Source organism: Syzygium oleosum, unplaced genomic scaffold, assembly GCF_021117445.2.
Source record: "Syzygium oleosum isolate NSW1041296 unplaced genomic scaffold, Sole_v2.1 Sole_v2.02, whole genome shotgun sequence".
NCBI lineage: Eukaryota > Viridiplantae > Streptophyta > Magnoliopsida > Myrtales > Myrtaceae > Syzygium > Syzygium oleosum.
The window spans coordinates 24,070,969-24,090,948 of record NW_026607486.1 but is presented as its reverse complement, the minus strand read 5'-3'; the positions used below and the strand labels follow the sequence as shown (position 1 = coordinate 24,090,948).

At 40.1% G+C, this 19,980-nt stretch overlaps 2 protein-coding genes and 1 long non-coding RNA gene across 4 annotated transcripts; 1 reads left to right on the top strand and 2 right to left on the bottom strand.

Annotated features, from left to right (window-relative positions):
- Positions 1 to 2,582: 2,582 nt before the first annotated feature.
- LOC115691699 (citrate synthase, mitochondrial) lies at positions 2,583 to 13,544 on the top strand. Of its 2 annotated transcripts, none has more exons than XM_030618411.2 (20): positions 2,583 to 2,807; positions 2,964 to 3,047; positions 3,151 to 3,213; positions 3,550 to 3,591; positions 3,941 to 4,006; positions 4,156 to 4,221; positions 4,375 to 4,488; positions 6,014 to 6,077; positions 6,681 to 6,763; positions 7,287 to 7,336; positions 7,415 to 7,492; positions 7,764 to 7,892; positions 8,006 to 8,048; positions 8,244 to 8,330; positions 10,093 to 10,194; positions 11,310 to 11,417; positions 11,527 to 11,577; positions 12,886 to 12,959; positions 13,060 to 13,111; positions 13,194 to 13,544. In XM_030618411.2, exons 2-20 carry the CDS (start codon positions 2,997 to 2,999, stop codon positions 13,290 to 13,292), a joined length of 1,422 nt encoding a protein of 473 aa, XP_030474271.1. In that variant the 5' UTR covers positions 2,583 to 2,807; positions 2,964 to 2,996; the 3' UTR covers positions 13,293 to 13,544. The 2 variants fall into 2 exon arrangements, with proteins under 2 accessions (XP_030474271.1, XP_056164866.1); XM_056308891.1 differs by having other exon boundaries at positions 2,583 to 2,813.
- Positions 13,545 to 15,185: 1,641 nt separating this feature from the next.
- On the bottom strand, positions 15,186 to 17,474 carry LOC115691726 (uncharacterized). The gene is made up of 3 exons (XM_030618434.2): positions 17,268 to 17,474; positions 15,755 to 15,862; positions 15,186 to 15,612 (listed from the first exon to the last, which is right to left on the bottom strand). The coding sequence occupies exons 1-3, from the start codon at positions 17,424 to 17,426 to the stop codon at positions 15,391 to 15,393; spliced, it is 489 nt and encodes a 162-aa protein (XP_030474294.1). The 5' UTR covers positions 17,427 to 17,474; the 3' UTR covers positions 15,186 to 15,390.
- A 1,589-nt stretch (positions 17,475 to 19,063) lies between these two features.
- LOC130137488 (uncharacterized) lies at positions 19,064 to 19,445 on the bottom strand. Its single transcript, XR_008815914.1, has 2 exons — positions 19,250 to 19,445; positions 19,064 to 19,216 (listed from the first exon to the last, which is right to left on the bottom strand). It is a non-coding gene; the product is annotated as an uncharacterized LOC130137488 (long non-coding RNA).
- Positions 19,446 to 19,980: the final 535 nt, after the last annotated feature.

Here is a 19,980-nt window from a genome sequence, read left to right as displayed (position 1 = left end):
TCTATTATTATTTTTTGCTGATGACAAAAAGGGGGAGAAATTATATGCAGATTTGCCATACTAACATTAATATGCAGATCATATGCAGGTTATATACAAAGGAAGCAAAGACACAGATATCAATAGAGTTTGCTCTTTCAATTTCAATCTATGCTTCATGCGCTTAATATGCTTATTTATTTCAAATTTGATTCAATCTGCAAGGAAGTTTTGTCACCATAAAAAAGGGGGAGATTGTTGAGGAAAACTCCTATTGATTTTGAAGTTGACAAAATCTTCCATGTTATTGTAAATCTGATACTTATTCTGAACTATTTTATTCCAGGTATGTATATATATTCTGGAAGCTCAGAAGGAAGTTTTTCAGACTTTACAAGTTGGCAAAATAAGAAGTTCATATCTTATTGAAGACCCACATAATCTTAGTTCTGAGACGCAGACGCAGACGTAGAAATTATTCAGACGCAGACGCAGATACAGAAATTATTCAGACGCAGACGCAGACGCGGAAATTATTCAGACGCAAACGCAGATGCAGAAGTTCTTCAGATGCAGACGCAAAACTCAGAATGAAAAATAACAGCTAGTGATCTGGTATGGATTTCACAAAAGGAAAGTTTTGATTGTCTCAATCTCAATCAAATTGATTGACAATCAAACATTACGACAAGTATGCATTACAACGGATAAAGCTCTACTTATGGAAACCAAGATTCTGATTGTATGGGCGACCAGAATCAGCGGAATTCAGAATCTGCCATCCAACGGCTACTCAATCTTTTTTATACAAATCTGTCCAAGGTGAAGATTGGAAGATGATCCTCTGAAAGCTGTCCAAACGGCTAGTTTGGAAGTAAATGAGTATTTAAGGAGATCAACGAGCAGCAGAAGGAGAACATAATCAAGAATCAACAAGTCCAAAGTTTGAGCATACTCCGATCCTTACTCTTGTCTTTCTGAGCCAAACATTAAGATCTTGAGGGATACTTTGTAAGAGTGATTGTGTGAGATAGAGAGTCCTATCATACACATGAGTGCTGTCACTCAAAAGCTGTAATTCCTCTTGATTACATAGTGAAATCCAACCGGTAGGCTGTCAGCGTGGGAAAGTGGACGTAGGCTTGCTATAAGCCGAACCACTATAAACTTGTGTACAGTTTTTCTATCCCTTATCTCTTAATTTACATACCGCACATCAAGAGCACTATCTATATAATCTGTCTTGAATCTGAAGTTTATTCAGACTCAACTGTGATCTTTCATTTCCGCGTAAATTGATAAAAAATTATATAAGATCACCTATTCACCCCCCTCTAGGTGATCCTTGCTAGCTACATCATAGAGCTCTTCGACATTTTACACTCTGTAATTATTAACTACAGAGTAATTTAAAAAAAAAACATAATCAAGTATTAGACCATATTCAAATTCGAGCAATTAAATCCTAACTCATTAACGACATCGTCGGAATGTCGAACTGATTAAAGTCATTATCAAATAATGAAAGATATTTTGAAGCAATGAACCCATTCCAAAACTCCAGATTTCAAAAGATAATTTTTTATACAAATAACAGAAATATGATAGCAAAACTAAATTGAGTACTCAAAAGTTAGCTATGAATTGATTAAAAACACTTATACAAAGGACTAATCACACCTACACACGTTCACGCTCCTATTGAATAGAAATGGGTTAATTTGGATCGGAGTATCTCCGACCCGATCCGACCCGAATCCGTTTGGCGGGTCTACATGTGTGCCAACCGCCGGCGTGTGGGAAAGGAGAGAAATATTGGAAAAGAGGAGAGAAAGGTGTCCGGTGTCCACCCCCACCTGTCCGCAAAAGGCGAACTTCCACTTTTAATAGATATAGGGCCCGTTTGGTTCAGCATTTGGATCAGCATTTGCCAAATGCTGAACCCAAATTTTTTATCCCCAAACTACCTTAGTTATTTTAGCTTATTCCGGTTTTGCCCCTCGTGTGTACTGTTCATCTTCTTCTTCGTGAGGTGGCCGGCGAGAGAGGCCTGGTGAGGCGGCGCAAGACCTGGATCGGCCGAAGAAGAGGCCGGCGGCCGCCGTCGCCCGAGGCCGGTGACTCCTCAAGAAGAGGCCGGCGGCCGCCCGCTAGGCGACGGCCGCCCGAGGTCGCGCGACCCAGTGCGACGGCCTCTCCGAGTCGCGCGACTCAGGCGCCGGCCGCCCGAGACCCAGCGCGCGCTGGGTCCCGCGACCCTCGCTAAGGGTCACCCGCCTCGGGCGACGGGCCACTGCCCCTCAGATCTCAGCTCGCCTGCGGCGGTCGCCTGACCTCAGGCGACGGCCGCCGGTGCCAGATCTGGCTCGCCGGCGGCCTGCCGGCGCCGGCTCCGGCGAAGGGTAAGTTAGGTTTTTACTCCCAAAGTCCATTTGCAAAAATAATTCACCAAATATTATATTTTGGCCAAAATAGCTTTATAAAATATTTTTACCAAATATCATTTGCATTTCTCCATTGGGCTTTTACCCAAAGGCATTTGCATTTCTCAAATAGCATTTTCAAAGTTGAATCAAACGGGCCATAATAAGGGAAGAGAGATGGCCTCGAATTGGCTTTCGTGCGAAGTTGACTGATCGAAAGGTCTAATTGGGAGTGCTTAGAGCATCTCTCCCTATTCTCTTCTCTCCACCGTCCACATAACACCACGCGACACTCTGGTTTCGAAAAACGACCCCGAGGAGTGAACGGGAGAGAGGGAGAGAGAGAGAGAGAAGGAGGGGAAGAAGAAGGATCGGAGATTGCGGTTGTGCTCTCCTCTTGACCAGGTTTCGGTCTGCTACTCGAGCCAGAGCCAGAGCCTCCTTTCCCTTCTTCTCCCATTTGTTCGCTCTCCCCTGATTTGTTTGTTGTTCTTTGAAATCTCATATTGATTATCGTCATTACTGGATTTGGATTTGGATTTGGATTTGGATTTGGATTAGGGGCATCAAGGCGATTACAAGCAGCCTGCAGCCATGGCGTTCTTTCGAAGCTTGTCTGCTCTCTCCAGACTGCGCTCCCGCTCCGTAAGTTCCATCTTCCCTTGATTTCAGGAACCCCAAAAAAATAAAATAAAAAAACGGCACTCCGGTTTCGTCTTCGATTCATTTGGATTCTCTCGTCTTGCAGGCGCAGCAATCTAGTCTCGGAAATTCGGTTAGATGGCTGCAGATGGAGAGCTCTTCCGATCTTGTAATATCCCTCCCTCCCTCCCTCCCTCCCGCGATCATTGAATTAATTGTTTTGCGAGACCTTCATACTTACACGAGATTTCATTAGGAAGCTGTACCGTACTGTACGACAAATCTGAGTTTGCTTGGTTGAATGGATTAGAGAAACAAAGTTAACCAAATGCTATGATATTATGCTGCAACTCTGATACCTTGAAATGCCCTAGACCTACCCCTTGCACGTAGATTCATAAATTAGAACTAGTGTATAGCATGAATTCATGGTATGGTCAGCAAGTACTTTTGCTTTTACTATAGTACCCACTTGATTTGCTCACGTGATATCTTTTTCGTTCAGGATCTTCACAGTCAGTTGAAGGAGATGATTCCAGAACAACAGGTTTTGTTCTACTTTTGACTTTTCTTTGATGTTCACCTATGTTTAGATGTCAGATGCGGCGATGCCTTTAACATTATTTCTCTTCTCTTTCCATAGGGATTAATAAATAATTAAATAAATAGTACACTAATCCTAGTGTTGAAATTTGGAGTAGTGGCAATCAGACTTAACGTTGTATTGGTTTGCATTAGAAATCGATAAACACTTTAGGGCAGCTCTGTTCAATTCCAATATGCTCCATCATGGGCCCTCAATGAATTTTTGAGTCTCTTAAGTGACTGCAACATGGCGACATGCTAAAGATCAGAAAATTCATGTTTGACACTAAGAAATTTTCCTCTGTTGACAGGAGCGACTGAAGAAACTGAAAGCAGAACATGGAAAGGTTCAATTGGGGAATTTTACAACTGATATGGTATATACATTAATATGGTCATTTCAGCTCTTGTTACAAGAGTGCAAGTGCCCTCCCCTTTTTGTTTGTGGAAGAACCTGTGTTCATGCAAAAGGTGGTTCCTTTTTTCTTGATTCTTACTTGACATCTCTTATGTGAAAACTGCTAAGGTGCTTGGTGGCATGAGAGGAATGATCGGGTTACTGTGGGAGACCTCATTACTTGACCCAGATGAGGTATGTTGTCATTAACTGTTGTTTATGCACCAAGTTATATTGGTATGATGATTCCTTGAAGTAGTTCTGGTCTGTCATCTATGATTCTTATCACGGTTGGCTTTCCTTTTTGTGTTGTTATTTAAATATTAATGGTGGCTCTTTGATTTCCAGGGCATTCGCTTCAGGGGTCTTTCAATTCCTGAATGCCAAAAGGTGTTACCAGCTGCAAAACCTGGGGGAGAGCCGCTTCCTGAGGGCCTTCTCTGGCTTCTTTTGACTGGAAAGGTCCTTTATGTTTATGTTTGAGTTTTTAATTCTCCTAAAATGTTGATGGTGCAGTGGCTTATGATATCTAGTACTATAGCAATTTATGATAGTTTCGCAAAAGATGTCAAGAGTTCAATTGATTTGATGCCAAGATACTCACGATCTAATTGTTCACACAGCACATAAATTTGTGATTGAAGGGAAGGGGTGCGCCATGGGGCAAGTGGGCTGCGTGTGTGTGTGTGTGTGTGTGTGTGTGTGTGTGAGAGAGAGAGAGAGAGAGAGAGAGAGAGAGAGAGAGAGAGAGAGAGAGATGAAAATTGTGGGTGGACGGAGGAACTACTAATGAAAACTATTTTTGTCTGATCCCCAGGATAATCTTCTAAGGGAGCATTTTAATATAAACATATAGAGTTTTTCGTAAGAAGTAATACATTAAAATTCATGGATAAAGTAGGTTTCGTAGACAGTGGATATTTCCAGTATGTGGAACAAACATAAGAATGAGGAAGAAGATATCTTTATTCAGTTTCACTTATGACAGTGACAAATACATAAAGGTTTAGACAGGTTCAAATGGGCTCGGGCTAGCCTAGTGATAGTTTAGGCCCATATATTGTCTTGATGGGCTGGTTGGGAGATCAGGCCTAAAAGTGTATCCTCAAGCCCTTCCGCATTTATGTTTAACAATATATTGGAAGTGTCGTAGTAATCAGGCTGCTTCTCTTAGAGGAATCAATTGTGCTATCCGACCTATGTCAAAAAAATCTTTGTGAATGGGCAAGCAGATCCGGATGAGCTGAAAACTATGTTTAGGTCCACATGAGTGATGGGGGGGCTCATTGAGTGGTTAGAGTCAGAATTAAGTTAAGGAACGACAACTAGAATCGATGTTTTATATTTATATTTGAAAGAAAGAGGTTGATCTCCTTGCTTTTTACCAACTTGATCTTGTTGCCCCCGGCAACAAACATGCATGATTCTACATTTTTTTCCATATTTACTAGAAATAGAAATTGTCTTCTGGCCCATTTACATGCCTTACCATAATTTCCAATATTGTGGATGCTAAGGTACAAGACCTGCATTCCATGCTAGTTAGTATTGAAGAAATATCATATTTTAAGTATGTACCCTGAAGCTATATTGGATCATTAAGAATGTTAGTTTTAGTCTTCTCAATTTGCTAGGGAATTATGAGAGCTTGCATTTTCAATATTTTGGATCATCATGAGATTGACAGGATGAACTTTTGTAACTGATAGTATACCTGTGTTTTTTCGGGTAATTAGGAAGAAAGTATTTATTGGGTGCTTCCCGTCATTTACCATCTGATGAGAAAGTGTGTTGTGATTTGAGTTTCAGAACAACAGTACTTAAGCTAAGAACTTCTTGACAGCTATTTCTTTTGGAAAATCCTCAAATTTCAATTCTTAATAAGGAGGAAAATATCTTGTAGGCTTTTATGTACTGGAAAATTAAAAGGTGCTTGTTACTTTATTTGTAAAACTCATAGCTCGTTTCTTCTCCTATTCTGGTTCAGGTTCCCAACAAGGCACAGGTGGATGCACTGTCTGCTGAATTGCGAGACCGTGCTCAAGTTCCAGGTCTCTCACTCTCTCTCTCTGTCTCTCTCTGACTCTCTCTCTCTCTCTCTCTCCAGACCAACAAAACTGTGGGTATGTTTATAGCATGTGCTTCTGCTGCGACTGTTTTGATTGAAAGAGAAAATGAACGTCAAAGCTTGTGAAGCCTTAGCCAGAAAAGAAGTTGAGGGAACAGACTCTAGTCGGGTGGTTTTTGTGGATTCTATTAGAGTATTGATCTCTTTCCGGTATTGTTTGGTGATTTGTTTATATCTTATGCTAAATGGGTAATTTGACTTTGATCTTTTAACTTAGTGTTTTAGGAAATTTGAAGGTTTTTAAACATTAGGCATGAGGAACTTTCAAGCTTGGGTCGTTGGCTATTTATTCAGAATTGTGACGACTGTAAAAAGGGCAAAATCTATCTAGATATTCAATGGCTGCACATAGTCCTCTGATGTCCATCTTAACTTTATTGAAATAATCCGTCCTTGACAATATGCTGTGATTTTTTGGTGTTGATACCATGGTCTATAGTGCTCATGATGTTTTTTCTTTTTATATACTGATAACCCTATTATTTTGGCATTTGACAATCACTGGCTTTCTAAAATTTGCTTGCAGATAAGTTGTACAAGTTTATTGATGGTCTGGATGTAACAGCTCACCCAATGACCCAATTAACAGCCGGGGTTATGTTCCTTCAGGTTCATAGATGGACTATTCTGTTTATAAATTAGTCTCTTGTTTTATGGGTTTGTAAATTGAAAAGAATTGCCGTAGTGTGAACTCTGCTGATTGCATGAAGTGACAAAGAAAGGTGCCCATTAGCTTTTTATTTTCGTAGGTAAACTTTAATGGTGCTTGGCAAAATCGACTAACAAAGCGTTGTGAACAAATCAGCTAATAAGAGTAAGAGGCGATTGCTGGAACAAAAGACAGAAGACGAGTTTTTAATTACATTGATACTAGAAGCTTCCCACGAGGAAATGTTTGAAGTGTCATCATGGAGCAGAAAAGTACCACATGGCTTTTGTAAAAATTGCATGAGTTCCACATGGAAAATAGTTTATGTCCAGCTTTGAAATTTTAAGGGGGTGAACTGTCATTTCCACATTGAAAGAATTTTCATAGCATAACCTCATGATAATTGCTGAAGCATATGCTTTATCAATGTCTCTGAAGTTTGAAGCGTATTATATAGTTTAACTTATTGACATTCCTTTTCAGGTTCAAAGTGAATTTCAGAAGGCATATGCAAAAGGAATTCATAAATCAAAGTTAGTAAATTTGGAATGCTTGTGCATAACACTGGCCTTCTATTGTTTAGTGATGCCAATTGCTAAACTGATTTTCAGATACTGGGAAACAGCATATGAGGACTCTCTTAATTTGATTGCTCGTCTTCCAGCACTTGCTGCTTACATTTATCGGAGGTTAGTAGATCACATGATTGATTTTGCATGTAAATTCTTTAATACAAACTACTAGAGCTCCAATTATGTTGAGTAGCTATGCATGGATAAGGTTTTAGCATTTAAGGTAATACCAAGACTCTTTTTTGGCATAATTTTGAGAATTAGTTCAGAAATACTGCAATGAAAAGAACATAGGATTGGAGTTAGCATGGCATTTATTACTTTATTTATCTCTTTATATTGTGGCTTTCTCAAATCATAACTTGACACAAGCCCTTTCTTTTTAAAGGATATACAAGGAAGGTCAGTTCATACCCATGCATGATTCTTTGGATTATGGAGGGAATTTTGCACACATGCTAGGATTTGATAATCCCAAAATGCATGAGCTTATGAGACTCTACCTCACAATTCACAGGTACATTGCATGGCAAGAATCCCATGTCCTTGATTTCATGATTGTTGTTTGTGTTAGCATGTGATAATTTAAATTCTTATATAACTTGGTTTAACAAAATAACTTCACTGCAGTGATCATGAAGGTGGAAATGTCAGTGCTCACACTGCCCACCTTGTAAGTGCCATGCTTCCTGATCATCTTATTTGATGTTGCTCTTATAGGTTTCTAGCTCCTGTAGTTGAAAGAATCTGATGAGAACCAATAATCGTCTAGTGGATCACATATATGCATTGTAATGCACATTCAGAGAGATAATTTGTTAAATGTTGATGCTATCGGTAAATCTTGACAAATGTCTGTTTTATTCAGGTTGCCAGTGCACTTTCAGATCCGTATCTTTCCTTTGCAGCTGCATTAAATGGTTTAGCTGGGCCACTTCATGGATTGGCTAATCAGGTTTCATTACTCATAACTATTAGAAGTCATTAGCCATCAATTTTAAAGCATTTTACTTCATAGCAAACTTCAATTAATTGAATATTGCATGCAGCTGAAGACAAATGACAATGATATATGGTCGGAGTGGTGGGACGACTCTTAACATTTTTAAAAGCTTTGATTATGGGATGGAGCTCTTGTTAATTGTTTAAGCGCTTTTTACACACTCATGTGTAAAATGACATCAAACCAAAGCGATGTTCATTCTACTCAAAGCGGTGAAGCTGGATAGTGTAACTCATTTTAGGTGGGATGAAGAATAGGGTAACGAAGATTTCAACACAGGATTGCCAATTCATTCAGTGCTCTTTAAAAATTTTGTTTTAAGTATTTGTGGTAGCAACTGCTCTATTGGTTCTCCTTGAACCAAAAAAGAAAAGAAAAGAAAGAAGTGGGGATACATATAATTTTTGCTTTCCTGCTGATACCATCAACAGTCTCGCTAAGTGGCTGTTTTTATCTACTTGTGCTTTTGGATGAAAACTTTTATCCTTGCTTGGATCTTCTTTGTTGTAGAGCCAAGCTGAATTTCATACAGAATCAAGCGCAGTGGTGTAAAACTAATAATATAGGGCCCCCACTCAATGGGATGGGTTTTTTCTTCTTTTTTTTTTGTGTTGGGGAAGGATGAGATTGCTGTTGGTGGTATATATTTTTCACTATGAAGAGATAGGTTTTTTCAACGATAGTGAGATGTGAAAGCAGCTTCTTTCTGACAAATATCCTTGAATTCCTTAGGATCTTCTTCATCTTTTATTTTAATATATAATGAATTTGTTCGATTGTCTTGTTAGAGATCTAGTCTTACGCAACGTGCAACCCTACTTAAACACTCTGTGCTACCCTTTCTGAACACAAGAACACCTTTGAAGATGTCTTTAGGGCATGATTGTGTATTATCAAGTAGAGCATAAGTTATGGCACGTAGAGTTCTGGCAAAGCCAGATTGGCTAGTCACATATGGTCTGGCTGTTGCCTACCTGTTGTGCCGAAAGAAATGTCGTCTAGAGGGTACCACCGTGGATTTTTGATAAATATTGGACTTTATGAAACTGCCTCCGAAGCCATGCCATAAGCCTCTATCTACTCACTTGGGGACTAAAGTTACCAACTTCAGTGTCCCTCCATTGTTAAAGTAAATAAAATTAGTAAGTGTAGGTAGATGATATATTTCATTGTCTAATATTAGCCTAGATGAAAGTCATCGCAATGTAATATAGTACCTAGAATATTAAATTTGGCACGAGGCAAAAACATAACCTCCATGAAACTCAGATGATTCGACTGGTTTCATGATGAATATCCGCTAAGGAGCATATACCCAGCCTAATGTTTTTAACTTATTTTTCATCATATTTTAGCAGCAGTTATGAATAAATGGTTTGAAACTGAACACATGATTTGCATTAATACGACAAAGCAATGACTGTGAAATTGATTTCTTGGTTCAGTTCATCATTTGTTTGTTGGAAATACTTTTTGCAAATGTGTCACTTGTCTAGTTAGGAACATGCTTTATTTCTGTCGGTTGTTTATGGCTATATGTTTCTTAATCAACATTGGATAAAATTCTATGAAATTTAGTTTATTTCCTTGCATGTTAGTATTAGTTGTATTTCTTTTCATCTCTTTTTCTTTTTTGTTATTCGAAATTTACTGGTCGCAGCTTTGGTGATTCTCATTCTCTTCCATCTCTTACTGTCACTGTATTCTGCTGCAGGAAGTTTTGCTTTGGATCAAGTCAGTTGTAGATGAGTGTGGAGAGAATGTCAGTACAGAACAGTTGAAAGAATATATCTGGAAGACTCTGAATAGTGGCAAGGTGCATTCATCTGTTTCATATATAATGTTTTTGGTAAACATAACTGTTACTCACCATTTGGGAGACAGTCCTCGAGATTTGATCTTGGTGATTTCACGCAAGAAAAATACCGTCTGATGGAACTCTTTGTTGGGTCTCACATGTTGTCAATTTTTTTTTGTATACACTTTGGCTTTGCCTTATATACTGTTTTCATATTAAAAGAAGCAGTGATAAACGAAATGCAGAACCTTAGATTAAGGGCTGAAATTAAATATTTGCAAGATCCTAGTATGGGGTAGGGGAGGCGTGAAATAAAGCGTACTACATGAAATTTCTGTCTATTGGAAAAAATATACCAAGGCACCTTATGGCCTAGGAGATGATGGCCCTTGCCAGTCCCCTTGAGTGTGCTGCTGATCCTAAGAGCTCGAGCCTAAATGTGAATATGTATTACATCTTATTTTTGTAATTTCAATCTTGTATAGAGTACTTCTCTACTTTGAGATATTAGATTTACAAGCCAACGTGAGGCGTTTATTGACACAGCCTCAGTTAATTTCTGAACACTGTTAAATCTAGAGTGGCAGACAATCGGTTGCCCCTTATTTCTGTTACTTTCTTGGATTACTGCCTTAAACTGGGTGGTTACATTACACACCCCTTCAAGCGATATGTTGGTTCCATCACAGAATCATAGAGTGCCACTTACTATAATTGGTTTAGTTTGCACTCCAACATATCCATTTTTTGGACCTCCCCTCCTTACATTGCTATCTAATTGAGAGAAAATGTTAAAAGCTGGTCTGTGCAGCTTATGTCAGTTAGGATATTTTGAGAAATCCATAAACTCTCGATGATGCTAATACTTGATTCGGCTGGATTTGGTTTTCCATACATTAACATGTCAATATCGGAAATGCTGATTCACTCTTTGTTCAATGTTGTTGTAATACTATGTTGCATGTGAGGGAGAGGTCCTTGATGTGATATTATCATTGTTATCTATGGCACTTCGTAAAGTTTTCTGTCTGTATCGTCCTTAAAGTTATAAGGCTCAAAGCCCAACTAAAATTCTAAGTAGGATTTTGCTGATTGTTTGTCCATTCTTTTCTTTTCTCCTTTTGATTATGCAGGTCGTTCCTGGGTATGGTCATGGAGTGCTCCGGCAAACAGATCCCAGATATACATGTCAGAGGGAATTTGCTCTGAAGCATTTACCTGATGATCCCCTTTTCCAACTGGTTAGTATTTGAGCCCTCATTGTGTACAAAAATTAGCTTGGCGTGACTAATTATGTTATGTAATCAATTTATTGTTTGACTAACCATCTACTACAATTTGAATGACTAGGTTTCAAAGCTTTATGAAGTGGTACCTCCTATACTGACTGAGTTAGGAAAGGTATTGTGTTAATTTAAATACTCTTCACTATGAATGTTTTTAGATAATACTTTTTTTTAATCAAAATTCTGTATTCTTTGTACTTTCAGCATTATGTCAAATTCGCCATCAAAACAAGAAAATCATGAAATTTGTCAAGATTTTGACAATTTAACTAACGCTAAAGCAGTGTGCCGCCTGATGGGCTTTTTTCTTGTGATTTCTCATGATATTTACAGGACAGTAACAACTGAATTTTCCCTCTCTGAGTGGTGGCCTTTTAGAATACAGTAGTTTTTTCCCCCATCTTATTTGATTGTGTTAAACAAGACAATTTGAGGGTCAAACTCTAGAAGAGTACAAACTTACACAAAAAATAGTAACTAGTCACAGCCCCCTTAACTCTTGATGAATTTATGGGCAAAAATATAAAAGAAGTAAATCTTGAATTTTTTTTTGTGTCTATCCTACTTTAACTCTTGACTCCCCACCCTTAGCCTCTCTGAAAAGGTGGGGAATCGAACTCCCCACCTCCCCCTTCCCAAGTAGGAGGGTGGCTACTGGGGCAAACCCAGTGGTTAAGTAAATCTTGAATTTGATGGATTGTTTTTTTGCCCTTTCGTTTTTCATTTTTGGTTTTTTCTTTTTGGTCTTGGGGATACGCTAGAAATCAGGTGTTCTAGTTTTGCCCTTTCATTTCACCTCTCAAATTACTATCGTTTTCCCCCCTTGCTTTTTCTATCACTTCCTTTGCTTTTTGACTTCTATATTTTTCTTCAATAGTTTTAGGTACATGCTGTTCTTAGTTATCATCTCTGTCAACTCTATTTTTCCTATCAACTAGTGTCTTTCTTTTCCTTCATCTTTTCATGGGATTTTCTTATCTATCTAGACAAGGGCACTTTTTATCATTGTGATGCGTTGTTCCGAAACTGTCACAATTATCTAAGTCAAGCTCAATTCATATAGAAGGGAATACTATGAAAGAGAGAATGACCAGACTTGCATGCTGATAAAACTTTTCCAATTTTTCAGTCTACGGGTCCAAATTACTATGCAATGATAAGGGTTTGTACGAGAAAGATTGATTTAATATTTGTTTGATTTCTTTCATAGTAATGTAGGTTTTTTAAATCATCTAGTTGTTTATTAATTGGCTAATATAATTTCTTAGAATCACCACGAAAAGAAATAAGTATAGATAGCACTTGTGTGTGCACGAATTAAGCTACACTTCCTGCAGCATTTTGTGGGTCTAAGCTCTAGTGTTGTACCTGATGGAATTTTTACAATGCTGTAAATGTGTCGTGTGGTTGGGGATTCTTGTAGGTCAAAAACCCATGGCCTAATGTGGATGCTCACAGTGGAGTTTTGCTGAATCATTTTGGTTTGACGGAAGCAAGGTGACGTTTCTTATTGTTGCTTACAATCTGTTTTGACACTGTGTGCATGTGCTTCTTTTTTTAAAGTTGGAGTTTAATTTCTTTCAAAACTATGGAACAGATACTATACTGTTCTTTTTGGCGTATCTAGGAGCATTGGAATCTGCTCACAGGTACTCCTCTATTGTTCATTTACCGTTGAGTATTGATTTTTCAGTCTTAAGAGTTAATGGAAGCTTTTTTGCACTTCTTCAGCTGATATGGGACAGAGCACTTGGGTTGCCTTTAGAGAGGCCCAAAAGTGTTACCATGGAATGGCTTGAAAATTACTGCAGAAAAGCAGCCACCTCCTAAACGTGGACGATGGAGCCACTAATGTTTGTTCTGTGATATTTTCTTGAAAGTGCTGATTTTTCTATTGATAGGCCCGGCGATGCTGAATTATGGTGTTGTCTAGCTGTGAGAGGTTTAGAACTCTTCGCCTGTTCCCTTTCTCGGCAAGTTTTAAATTTTTTATGATGGCTCGTCAAATTATTGACCTGGTAGCTGTGTGATATACAAATGATGGGCTTCAATGGAAATAATGGTTAATTACCACTTACAGCAGGACTGAGCCTCATGCATTGTCTGGCATTAACTCCAGATAGCCACTGGTTGCTCCTTCCACACATCTCACATTTCACTTTTATGGTTCGTCGGGAGAGTCGATGATCTTATCTTGCCTTGCGAGAAATTATGACTACAAAGTGTAGCTATTGTAGATGTTTTCACATTTCACTTTTAGGGTTTGTAGTGACAGCACCTTTAATACTAGTTTGAGAACAAAGCAGAATAACTATTCCTTGTTGGTATCGTATTCCCATTTTAACTTGGAGTACCTTCCTTGGATGGGATCCTCCTCGGAATCCTAAATGGTAATAAGCTTGAACGCGTGCATGCGTCCCAAAATTCCAACATAATGCCCAATCCCAATTATTCACCGCCCTCTATCTTCGTGGACCTTGGCTTCACGGCTGGCGATGGTTTTCACTCGTCTGGTGAGTTCTCCGTCCTGCTGCTGTCATTGACAATGGTTTTTTGGGCAGTTTTGAGTGTACAGTGAACTCATCCCTTGCAAAGGCGACCTCTTGTCAGAATCCGAGCCGAACAGTTCTCTATTTGGTTAAATAGCTTAGTGAGAGCTTGTTTGGTGTAATGTTGTTGACGACGACGAGAGCAGTCGAAATGTGGAACCTCCACCAAATTGATCCCACCTGTTTAGTAGGAAATTCTGAAACAAATGACAGCTTGTATTCAGGCATGACTCCAAGATACGAGGGCCTCTGCTGTTTATCTCATGTACGGCAATTTCTAGGTTTGGCATAGTGTTTAAATTCTCTTCATCAGTTTAGAAGATTCCTGAGCAATCATTTTCAAATGGCCCGATTCCGAAAGATTGCAACCAGAGGAACCCAATTCTATTCCTTACACTTCTCAGGCCTTTTTTATATACTCCGTTAGTCTTTTGGGGAACATGGATCTTTTCACATTCCATTATTTATGACTAAGAAAATGCTTTGCCCACGTCTTTTTCATGAAAATAAATTCCATGAATTACGGCTTTTTTCTAATTTTCATTGCCTTTTCTTTTACTCCATATGCAAATAAGAAACTTCATATAAAAACGAAATTGCTTGCCTCACAAAGTTTATGACGTGAGAATCAGCATGAACTTCAGAATTTTAGGATGATCTATTTGAACAATCACATCTGTTGTTACCAAAGTGCTAGCCTATTTACCTAATGTTCTTTAGCCCACTTTAATAGGGAAATAAATCAGGTGGCAGGATTGTTAAGACTCAAAGGTGCAAATCTTTGCCCTATAATTGGGTCTTTAACCCTCTCGAAACCCTTTAGAATCTTGCATGTGGTGAAGCTCATATTGATGAAATGAAATGATATTGTTTCGATCCAAAAAAAAAAAAAACCCTTGCTGCTTTGCCTGGGATATAAGAACGTATGGAATGACAAAGGGCACCCGGGATATAAGAAGTTGCATTTGGCGCACGTTTGAGTTCATGCATCAGTTTACAAAATGGCTTAAACAAACGAGCACTAACTTCCACCGTGACGTACATAAAATTAGAGAGAATCCCTGTAGTCCAACACCACGTACTAAAACTCGACATATTGTCAAAGCACCGACTACAAAGTTCACATCACAAAAGCAGAACTTTTCCTTATTGATTCCTGCCCTTAGCACGCTCATTAACAAAATGGCCATCCCTGGATTACCTCTGTTATCTTCTTATCATACAGGTTATGCATTGAAATTAGTTTGGAATTGAAGAAGGCGACAGCTTTTGAAATATTTAATTGGCTTGTGCAAGTACGAGCACAAGTGTTTGGTTGTCCATACAACTCTATTGAATGTTTTTCCGCCTTTCAAATGGTCGACATGATTTTACAAGAACTACATAGGAGCCTTCTCACTCTCTCTGGCATCACCTTCTCCAGTAGGTCCGGCAAAGTTACGTCTCTCATCAGCGCTCGCTGTAATCACTGGCATCCATATATCAGCCGTACCACTCAAGAGCGACTGCACGTGCGGATCCAAAGCTATGGCTGACGATATCATCTCATCCACATCATCCAACTTCGTTGACAGCTTGTCCAACTCTTTGGCTATTTCCAGCTAAATCGAACAGAAACATCAAAGGAAAATCCCTCATATGAAGTAGTTATAGTAATCCAAGCATCAAATGAAATCTTGGGTGCTCAGAGAAAGACCTCTTAACAATTGAAACATGATTGCTAGATAACCTTGAAACAAATACCTCATCAAGATGCCGAGTCGAGCTTGAAGGAACCTTTGTCACCTCTAATCTAAGTGCTTCAATCTTGGACCGCAATTCGACTTCCTCATCGTTGGTCAATGCTTCCACCTAATGAATAAAACCTCAAGAAAGCATCAGCTAAAAGCTCCCTACGGAATCCAATTCGAGCACACCCAATACATACACGTTTCTAGAGAAAATGCCACCTTTTAACCCCATGGCCTAAAGGAGAGACATACACATGCAAGGTAGACGTACGCACTCCATCATGCATCCAAGGCATCGATGTGGGCATAGACACGTGCAGACACATGCAAACACCAGACACGATCACATGGCACAGAAACGCTCTTCATTTTTAGCCAGGAAAAATGATAAACATGCCAAAGAAAACCAAAGAGACTCATTATATGATTTTCCAGAGTCCGTCCTCTCGGCACCTACAAGGATGAAGGGCAGGCAATATGAAAAGCTGAGTCAAGTTTTCATTTTTCTGTTTTCTTTTTTCGAAAATTCTCATCGAAAACAACGTGCGGTAAGAAGGTTAGAAAATATATCCAAACAAAGCATTGAGAAACAGATATCCCCAGGTTGATGACTGAACAAGTAGTGAAAGGTAGGATGCTTGCTGGGAAATGAAACAGGAGGCAGAAACATACAGCAACTCCGGATGCTCTGAAGATAAGCCATCACATTAATTACCTCCAGAGTTTCTTTCCTAAGAAACAATGATTGATGTAGCCAATTTTGACAGCCCTTTGAAATTCGACAGACGCTAGAATCGTATTCCACCCTTTTTTTTCTTGAGATGGCACTCCTAGTCCTAGACGGACCGAACATTCGATTCCTTCGAACAGGGGAGGGTGACAAAGAGATGTACATTGTTTGAAAGCGCAGCAACAACAACAACAACAACAACAACAAGAAGCAGGAAGAACAAACAACAATATGTTGGGGGGTTCAAAGAGATGCCTGGAATCCTAAAGGACACAGTGTATCGATCCAAGGCGCCAGATTGCAATTGTCGTCACCTCCTCCACGCCTTCGTGTTAAATTGTATTGCAACTCAGAAACAGCGCCTTGAGATACGGAAAAGGGCGACCCAGCTAAAAAAAATAAGAGAAAGAAAAGAAAAGAAAAGAAGACGAGGGGAAGCGTGGTCGTCGTCTTTGCAGCTGAGGGGGGCACGGCTTCGCAATAGAAGCTCATCCCAAGAAAGCAAAAATTTCGTCACGATGGCTCCATAAGATAAATAACCTCGCGCTGGGCCAGCACGCGCGGATCACACAGAACCCAAAACATCCAATACTTACATACACCCAGCAGACGACGACAACAAAAGGAGAGAGAGAGAGAGAGAGAGAGAGAGGGGGAATTTCGATAGGGTAGGTCGGGAATGAAATGGAATCGTCGGAGGGGGGAGGGGAGGGGGGGAGGGGAGAATTCAAAGGGGAAATGGAGGAGGAGGAGGAGGAGGATGGGAAGAGAAGGGAAAGAAAACCACCACCCACACCTGGTGAAGAAGGCCGGAGAGGAGCTGGAATAGCTGGGCATCAGGAGCCGCGGCGTCGTTTTGGGTTGGGTTGGGCGGAGGCGCGCCGCTTCCATTCCCGGATTTCGTCTCCACTTCCTTTACCTCTTCCTCCTTCATCCCTCTCCCTCCTCCCTCCATCCCTCCGATGTGGGAACGAACGAGAATTAATTGGTGGTGATGATGATGAAGTTTGAGTCGGCGGGTGGCCCTCCCTCCCACCCCCCCTCCTCGGCACGGCACAGACCCAGTGGAAGTGGAGTGAGAGGAGAGTCCCGCCCGCCCCCCGGATCCCCCCAATCCAATCCAATCCAATCCAATCTTTCTCCCGAGCAAAGGCGAGGCGAGGGTGGGCCCCTTGTCGCCCACGTGTCTAGCCCATCCAAGAAAAAATTCTCAAATATTTGACCTAGGCAGCGGACTGATCATTAACTTCGATTTAGTGCGCAATTTCATTTCTGAAGTGTTTTAATATGTTTAATGTGATGCCTAAATTATTAGTAAATATTTAATTTAATCCCTTAATTATATAAAAATATTCATTATCTTCTTTTCGTTAATTTAACTTAACGAAATCTGCTTATCTGACTTCCAATTTACTTACGTTTAAATGGTGAGCCCATGAAAAAAAAGTCATATCAGATTATATAAGTAAGATATTCATCTCAAAATAGGATGTGATGATCCACATAATTAAATAATGATGTCAACACCCTCATTTGTTTTCCTCTTTTTGAAGTAGACGAATAAAAATATGAACATATTGACTCAATATCTTCATTCACGTCATCAGATAACAACTAATTTGTTGTTTGAGCCTAATAAAAAGACTATGTTGAACATTTACCAATAATTCAGGGACCATATTGCATACTGGACCAATCATTTGTGTTATTTCCCCTTTTCTCAAAAGAAAACCCGAAATGGACTTTCTTTCCGAAAAGGATTTGGTCTGAGCTCATCGGCAGCCAAATCTTCGCCGGAGTGCTTATTCCGGCGGCCAGATCGTGGGCAATTTTTTCCATAAAAGTATGCTTTGTTCCATCTCTCGATCCTTCGACTTTTGAATTAGGTGATTTAGAATTCATATCATGCTTTAATTACTGAGGAAAGTCGTGTTATTTTAGTCATTAGGCAATTGAAATCAAGGAAGCACTTATTGCATTTCGTACGTTTGGACTACGGTGAGGAGGCGAGTTGACCTTGCTAAATGCGCAATTATAGAGGGAGTTCCTAATGTATGCTTTTTAAAATTACACATCTGTTCACGAGAGATATGGCATCTGAAGTCTGACTTTTTGAGAGGAGAAACTTTCGGTGGCGTTGACTAAGAGCATGTATTTGTAAAGGCTGACCTCCCTCTCCCTCTCTCTCCAGAAGAAAGTTGATGTACAGATTGAGTGCATGTAAATAAGAGAAGCCCAAATTATATGCCCTCAACAGAGAAAACTGCTGGAAATATGATTTGATAGTATTGGAGATTCCGATATGGATATCAATTGGAGACTAATTGATTTAATTGATCCTTGATTAATTTGACTATGATCTCTTGTATATTGTTTCCTCTTTTTCTTTCATTTGTACACTATAAATAGACTATGTACATGTATACATGAGATCAATACAATACAATAACAAATTCTCCAATTCTCTTCAATTTCTGTCATGGTATCAGAGCCATCCTTCCTAACCTAGCTTCCACAGTTCTGGAATTGCCTCCGGTGTTTTCTCCTTTTTGGTTGTTGCAATCATAACCTTGCAAAACAAATCAGCCACCCGGTAGGAATTCATTTTTTGATACAATGTCAGAAAATCATAATACAAATGAAGAAGCCCTCAACTCACCTAAATTCAAACTCCAACATCATCGGATCAAATTAATCCAACTGATGATGGACGGTCTTCTGTTCAGCATTCAACCGCATTTGCACCTGCTCCAGTCCCGATTTCCGGGCCATTTGGACCTGCTCCAGTCCAGATTCCCGGCCCATTTCAGTGGCATCTAGCTCACTGGTATTCCACCCAAGGTCAATGGACCATCAGACCAGGACAAGCGTGGGCCAATCCTCAACATGGCCTGCACGGAGAGGAAAATGTAGCTGGGCCTGGAAATCAGCCCAGTGGGGATGGATCAATTCATCCAGCGCACGAAACCAATCCGAATGGCAGAACGGGTTGGACAAATCCGGGTCATGGATCCAGATCCGGATCTGGATCCATTCCGCCGGGTCTAGGGACAAATCCCTACCTAGTCCTTCAACCCGAGTATCTACCGTATGCGTTCCCAATCGGCAGCGGTGGCCGTCCCGAGCCCGACGACCCACTCTATACCTCGCCAGTCGACGGACCCGAGTTACGCCTCATTACCTTGCAACTCACCGGACCGGAGAATTACAACGCTTGGGCTCGGGATCTCCGGCAAGCCCTTGTCACAAAAGACAAGGATGGCTTCCTCGACGGAGCCATACCTTTTTCCGCTGACGAACGACTTTAGAGGCACTGGAAGAAGTGCAACCAATTGGTTCGCACTTGGATAAGAAATTGCCTAGCTTTAGACATTGCTGCTGGCCTCCCACCGACCGAAGATGCAAAGAAAATTTGGGAAAACATTCGTGAGATGTACAGACGGCTGGATCGAGCGAGGTTATTCACAATCAATCAAGCTCTGTTGGAGTTGAAGCAAGGGAACCTTTCG